At 34.6% G+C, this 7,528-nt stretch overlaps 1 protein-coding gene across 1 annotated transcript; it reads left to right on the top strand.

Moving 5' to 3' along the window:
• The first annotated feature begins 808 nt into the window (after positions 1–808).
• LOC145131747 (lysophospholipid acyltransferase 1-like) lies at positions 809–4,330 on the top strand. The gene is made up of 7 exons (XM_079066403.1): positions 809–890; positions 1,584–1,720; positions 3,120–3,525; positions 3,645–3,728; positions 3,835–3,900; positions 4,010–4,128; positions 4,191–4,330. Exons 1-7 carry the CDS (start codon positions 809–811, stop codon positions 4,326–4,328), a joined length of 1,032 nt encoding a protein of 343 aa, XP_078922529.1. The 3' UTR covers positions 4,329–4,330.
• The last annotated feature ends 3,198 nt before the right edge of the window (positions 4,331–7,528 follow it).

Here is a 7,528-nt window from a genome sequence, read left to right as displayed (position 1 = left end):
TTGCGTGTCCTAACCTTACGACGCGCATTTACGACGCGCGTTTACGACACACAATGTGTGTCAAGGAAGGCCTTGTCAAAAAGATGACGACACGCATTTGCGTGTCGTAACCTTACGGTGCGCGTTTACGACTCACATTGCGTATCATTAAAGCCCCTGTCATAAAGAAAGATGACACACATTTTTGTGTGTCATAATTTAAACGTTTTATATATATATATATATATATATATATATATATATATATATATATATATATATATATATATATTTGATAGATTTACTAAATTTCAAATTAAATAACACATTTAAAAGTCTCATAATGCAAAATAAAATACTTATATAACAATTCAATCCATTTCATAAAATAAATGTACTAATATTCAAAATAAATCACATGAAATTGTTATTTTATTAACATTAGTCAAACTAGAAAAACAAATCTTCCTAATCCAAATAACAGCAAACATAAAACACAAACTATTTTGGAAATTTGGATCTTAATTTGTTACTTGTGCACAATGTAATAGCACCTCTTTTTATTAACTATAATAGTGTTGATTCGGCTTCTTCCACTGTTTTAATCCCCTGTCATTCTTCAAATACTAACCTCTGTATGTTAAACTACATCGACACAAAGACAAAGGTAAAGTGATAATTATAAGGAATACTACATTCACAAAAAAATACCAAACTAAAAAAAGGATAGGATAAATCTTCTTTTAACATAAGGTTTATAGGGATTTTTTTTTAAATTTTTAATGCATATACAAGCTACATATAAGAACTTAGGGTTTGTATGGAAAGCATGACTCATGCGAACAAAGATAAGCAAACTTACCCTAATCCACAAGCAAATGTGGTCAGTGAAACTGTATACCACTCCCATGGTGCATCCCATCATTACAGGATTGGCCACTCCAATCCACTTCCCTAGAGAACATTCCACCATTAATCGGAATCAGAACTTGAAAATTTACGAACTTAAATCAGAATAACAAAAAACAATCAGAAAAGGTAAGATGAAAAACAAAATCATAGATATAGTTATGTCAAATTCAGAAAAAAATACCCTTGCTGCATTTGTTCTATTTGTTGTCCCACTCCAATCCACTTCCCTAGCTGCATGTGCTGTTAAACTCCATCTAATTGTCCTTGCACAACCGAACAAACAAACATGACTATCAAAGATATAGTTATGTCAAATTCAGAAAAAAAAAATACCCACCCGACCATTTATAGAGTCTATATCTATTCGTAGGCGTCTGGTATGTCAACAAACATGCATTAACTTTGAGGATGAAAACATGAAGGTTGGATCTATGGAAACTAGAAATCAAAATTTCAACTTATGTGCGAAACTAAAAAAACAGAAATTGAAGCTTAATGATGATCTCTTACCTGTTGTAGCATCCACATAATACTCCCACATCCATTTCATATAACATTTTGTACACAACTTCATTTGACCACCCTATGTCCTACATCCAAACAATTACAGCTCATTTAGCAACAGCCAACAAATATTATCATAAGTGCGTAAAACAAAGGTAAAGAAAAAGTTGAGGGTTGTCTCAAAATAGAAGAAGTTGAGGGTATTAAATTTACCAAATTACCAAATTTAATCGAATACATCGGATACTGCCTCTGTTGTGGGAGCCACTTTGCACGCCCAGTTTATGAAGTCAATGATTACCTTGACTGGACCGAAAGAAAAGGGGTAAAATCATAATTTTAACTTGGGATAATGACTTAAAAGGGTAACATATTATTCGATTTGTACACATTTGGTCACTGAGTTTTTTTTTCGTCCACATTTACCCCTTAAACTTGTTAAACTGTACACATTCAGTCCTTATGACCTGTTACTCTAGGTTAGCCGGGAAAAATAACTTGATAGGGTAATATATTTTTCATTTTGTAAACATTTAGTCCTTAATATTTTTGTACATATTTAGTCCTTAACATTTTTTTTGTTTCAAAATAAGTCCTTTTTTGGTACTCATTCAGTACTTATGAATGATTTCTTTAGGTTTTTTTCACGACATCTTACGTGAGACAATCATTGATGAGGTGTTTGGGTTGTTGATGCTTATGTCCAATGCGATCTCGACTGCTTGGTTGCGTAAGTGTTGTGGTTTGGCTTAGGTCTTGTATTTTGAACATCGTAACTTCTTCATACGATATCAGATTTTAAGGATCTTTATCCACGTGTTCATTTTTTGAGTCTACTACAACTTTCATTAAGATTACTTCCGTTAAAATGTAATATATTTTTACTAACGATTTTATAAAAAAAAACATACATACATGCATTCATAAAAAACGTATGGACAGGGGAAGACGTGGTAATACATAGTAGGTGTTGCCGAGATGAAATAGGTGTTGCCGATACATGGAAAATAGGTATAAACGTAAAAAAAAAAAGCAAAAAGTTTTCCACTACGAACAGAAAAAACAGGTGTTGTCGGTGCAACATCGGGACCATACTAAATCCGCCACCGCGTATGGATATAAAAATTGTAAGTAAAAATATATTATTTTTTAATGGGAGTAATCTAAATGAAAGTTGTAGTAGACTAAAATACGAACGCATGAATATAAAGATCATTAAAATCCGAGATCATATGAAGAAGTTATGACGTTCAGAACACATGACCTAAGCAACCAAGTATTCGAGATCGTGATGGATATAAGCATCAAAAGCCCCATACACCTCATTAATGAATGTACCACGTAAGATTTCGTGAGAAAAAACTAAAAAATCATTCATAAGTACTGAATGAGTACAAAAAAATGACTTATTTTGCAAAAAAAAAAAGGACTAAATGTGTACAAAAATATTAAGGACTAAATGTGTACAAAGTGAGAAATATATTACCCTATTAAGTCATTTTTACCGGGTAACCTGGAATAGCCGGTCATAAGGACTGAATGTATACAGTTTAACAAGTTGAAGGGGTAAATGTGGACGAAAAAAAAACTCAGTGACCAAATGTGTACAAATCGAAAAATATATTACCCTTTTAAGTCATTATCCCTTTTAACTTTCAACTTTCAACTTTCCTTTTTTCTCATTTCTTTATTCTTCCCTCATTTGAATCTCACTTTCTATACAGATTTGGACTAAATCTGATAAAGGCACACCATTACCATTCTTGGCAACATTAAAAGCTCTTCTTCAAGCTGGTTTTTACATGGAATTATATTTATATCTTGTCCCAAGTCATCCATTATTAAGATTCATTGAGTCAATTTATCAAGAATGGGGATTTGTGCAATGTTTGAGCTACCAATACATGTCAGGATTTACAGCTCGTTGGAAATATTATTTCATTTGGTCAATTTCAGAAGCTTCTATTATCATTTTGGGCGTTGGTTTTAGTGGTTGGACGAATTCGCCCTCGCCTAAACCCCTTTGGGCTTGTGCTAAAAATGTTGATGTTTTGGGTGTTGAGTTTGCTAAAAGCTCAGTTGAGTTGCCACTTGTCTGGAACATCCAAGTCAGCACATGGCTTCGTCATTGTAAGTGTTTTCATTTTAAGGGTAGAATGGTCATTTAGTCTCTGATTCATGTTAAAATTTGACCAATCTTGTTTTTTGGAATATAAGGGTGAAATGGTCATTTGCTTTTGTGTTATCAGATGTTTATGACAGACTTGTTCAGAAGGGAAAGAAGGCTGGGTTTTTGCAATTGTTAGCAACACAGACCGTTAGTGTTGTATGGCATGTATGTTTAATTTTTTACTTTTATTCTGTTTATTTATTTATTATTATTTTTTTAAATTTCTTACAAATTAAAAGTATATATATAAATATGTTTGTGATAATGATATGGATTATATCCTGGGTACATGATATTCTTTGTTCTATCTGCTTTGATGATTGTTGGTTCAAGAGGTAAGAATCTTTGATCATCATTTAAAAAATGTTTACAAAAACAAAAAAAAATATAAAATACTATCAAATTGTTAATTAGTTTTTAATTTTTTTATTTGTGTATGAGCAGCAATTTACAGATGGCAACAATCGGCCCCACCAAATATGGGGATGATCAAGAAGATGTTTATGCTCATGAATTTCGCTTACACTCTTCTTGTCCTAAACTACTCATGTGTTGGTTTCATGGTTAGTGTGAAATTTTATTTATTATTATTAAACATAAAAAATGGATATTAATATTGTTATATGTGTTAAATTTCAATGAAACACTGGCTGCATATGGGAGCGTATACTACATTGGAACTATCATTCCAGTTGTTCTAATCCTCCTTGGTAACATTATAAAGCCAAAACCAATCAGATCCAAAATTCAAAAACAAAAATAACTTTTTCATATTTCTCTCCCTCTCTCTCTCCCTTAATTCCCAATGAAAAAGCAAACATTTGCCATGCAAAATCATTTCTTAGCTAGGATTCCCTTAACCAATTTATTTTGGTGCATATTATCATTTATGAATTATGATATTTATTATCAGATATGTCACGTCTCTTATTAATATTATTATTTTTTTGACATGTTTTTGTTTTGTTTTACCTTTGCTTTTGGGATGGTTTGGGGTGGTGGTGGGGGGGTGTCAACCGCCCTTATATAACGGTGGTGGTCTGACTAAAAGCACATTCCCGAAAAGGAAGGGAATTGGTTTGAAAACTTGTAGGGTCTAATATTCGTTTGCACTTATTGGTCTTCAAGAAGGCAGCTGGGGAACACTGCTCATTTGTAGCTAAATTATTTCCATGACTTATAAAAAAATGATTCAATTTTTTTATATATGAAATAGGAACTTTATATCCAATAATTGGATTGATTTGTTGCCAACTTTTGCGAAAAAAGTAGGATACTATTAAATTACACAAGTTATTGGAGAAATTGGAAGTCTTGTAAAAAAAACTAGTATTTATATATAATTTTTTTTGAACGGCATATTTGTATACTCCATATAATTTAAAAACTGATTTATCCATCCGTTTTATTTATATATACTCGGATGATTTATCCATCCGTTTTATTTATATATACTCGGAGGCAAAGCGATATGATCATTTTAAAGATAAATTTAATCTGTACATTCAACTCCATTTTTACACAACCAAAAATGCAAGAAATTATTGTCCAGTCTCACTTGAGCATTTCATTGAACACCTCACGTGCACTTCATTAGTTCGACTTAAATTAAACTTGAAACTAATAGATATTCCACCAACAAGTAGATAACAGAGTCTAGATCACTAAGGAAGAAGTAAGTAAAGAATTTTTTTTTTGTGTCGTAGGCTGTCGAGAAACGGAAAGCTATTACCTTTTATTTTGGATTCAAAGCTTGATGTTAATGAAGTGGAACCAAATTAGAGTTCATTCATCTTGTACATATTCATGGTTCCACGATTTGGTTCCATACTTCTTGCAAATCGAAGCCACAAACAAACCGGCAACACAAATGATTCATAGGTTTTTGGGAATTTCAATCAGATTGTGCACATAGGGGTTTTGACACTGAATTCTTTATAAAAGAGAGACAAAGAGAAAAAAAATTATATCTGAACATAAGCCTTACTTACCAATAACATATTAGAGCTTTAAAACCCTAATGTTGAAGAAATTATGAGGAGTGTTTGAAATATGTTTCTGCTTCAGTCTTTATTTCTACTAGAAGGCAGAAGGAGGTTTTGTTGCGTGTGTGTGCTCCTAGTACGTCTACAAAGACAGAGTTGAGGATGAGAGACAAATGGGTTTATTCAGAAAGCGTACTAATTTTTCTGTTGAAGAGATGGTGGGGGAAGCGAGTACACCCTAGATATAAATAACAACAATGAATGGTTGAAAAAGAAACAGTGGCGTTTTGTGCTTTAATCTCCGGTTTGGATGATGGAGGGGATGTAGGCAGTGGAGTAGGAGGTGGTGTTGGTATTGGATTGTTGTGTCTAGAGTTATAGAGAAGAAGAGGGAAAGGATGGTGTCACACCCCCAAACCGGAACGGAGGAAACATTCGGGGGCGGAGGACGTCATGCTCAGTATCATAACCATAGTGAAGAAAGTAAACACAACCATCCTAAATATAATTTAAAAGGTTATATCGTTGCAAAATTACATGTTTCCAAATAAATTACATATGATGTCAAAATATTGCAAAAGTCTGCGCCTTAGCGTCCTGCCTTCAAAAATCTTGTGGTTACCTGTATTACTGAATACCTGAGAATACAAGTTGTTTATAAGCATTAAAGCTGGTGAGTTCATAAGCAATTTATGAATGAAAAATGAATGTTGTTCCTTAAAGTTTGTTTCCAGAAAATCCAATATTTTCTAAAAGGTTTGTTGTAGTCTTAACCGAACCACGACTTAGTATATGTAAGTAAATCGGCATATTTATGTGTGTGGTTTTATATTTAAATAAAACTCATTTTTGTGAAATCCTTAAATCTCCGTGAACTGTGTGTTTTGTTAATTCCCCATGTGAGATGTTATAACCATGCTAAAACTCGAAGGCCTCGTACACGACTTTCTTCAGGCGTCAGAATGTTATGACATTTGTCACCCCAGACCTGTCGGTCTAGCTGTTGCAAGCCGCTTAGGTGCGGGTTTGTCAGACCCAGTGTAACATCCCAAATTCAGGAATATAAGTTCGGGGTGCTATGTGTAAATAAAGGAGTAGACTCGACGAGTAGGTATCTTAACTCGTCGAGTCGGAGCGGGTTTTGGCCACGTGTTAAGTGACCAACTCGCCGAGTCGGCGGCGGGACTCGACGAGTCGGTGCTGGGAAGAGAAAACCCTAATTTTAGGGTCTGCACCCTATTTAAAGGACCATATGTCCTCCCTTCAGCCTCCTTATTGCCCTTGAGAGTCAGTAAACCCTAAAATCGTGTGAGCTTCCATTGTTAAAGAGATTTGGGCTTTGGAGGAGTAATATTGAGAAGGGAGATTGAAGATCAAGAGGCTAGCATCAAGGGATTGGTGTAGATCCAAAATCTACTTCAACTTGGACACATTTTGGAGGTAACAAGCTGTTACCTTGACTCTATTGCATTTATATCTATTCAAGAATGAGATTTAGGGCCATTTTGGCATGTTAAGGATCTAATTCGGGTTAGGGGTCTAGATCTGAGGTTGCTACTTCAGATCTAGACTTGTCTTGGTCCAGAGACTCACAAAGTATCAGCCCTTGCTTTGTTGGTGAAGCATCCTTGTCTTAAACCTTAGCCCTAGATTGATTTGGGCCTATAGCTTCTTGTTTCCACGTAAAGTTTGCAACTTTACGTGAGAGTCATGCCCTAGAAGAGTGGATCTACAGTTTGGAGCCCCTGCATGGCTCGAAAAGCCTCTATTTGAATAAAGGACTGAAGAGACTCGACGAGTCACATGGGTGGACTCGGCGAGTCATATGAAGATAGGCATGAACTCGACGAGTTGGAGGAACAACTCGGCGAGTCTGTTGAAGATTGTCGTGGACTCGGCGAGTCTGTTCTTGGACTCGGCGAGTCAGAACGCAAAACCCCAACCTCTTCTGGTTAAGACTCAGATCAGTGAGTTGAGT

The sequence above is a fragment of the Lactuca virosa genome, chromosome 8 (assembly GCF_052849685.1).
Source record: "Lactuca virosa cultivar CGN04683 chromosome 8, Lactuca_virosa_CGN04683_v6, whole genome shotgun sequence".
Taxonomy (NCBI): domain Eukaryota; kingdom Viridiplantae; phylum Streptophyta; class Magnoliopsida; order Asterales; family Asteraceae; genus Lactuca; species Lactuca virosa.
This window is presented reverse-complemented; position numbering and strand designations above follow the sequence as displayed.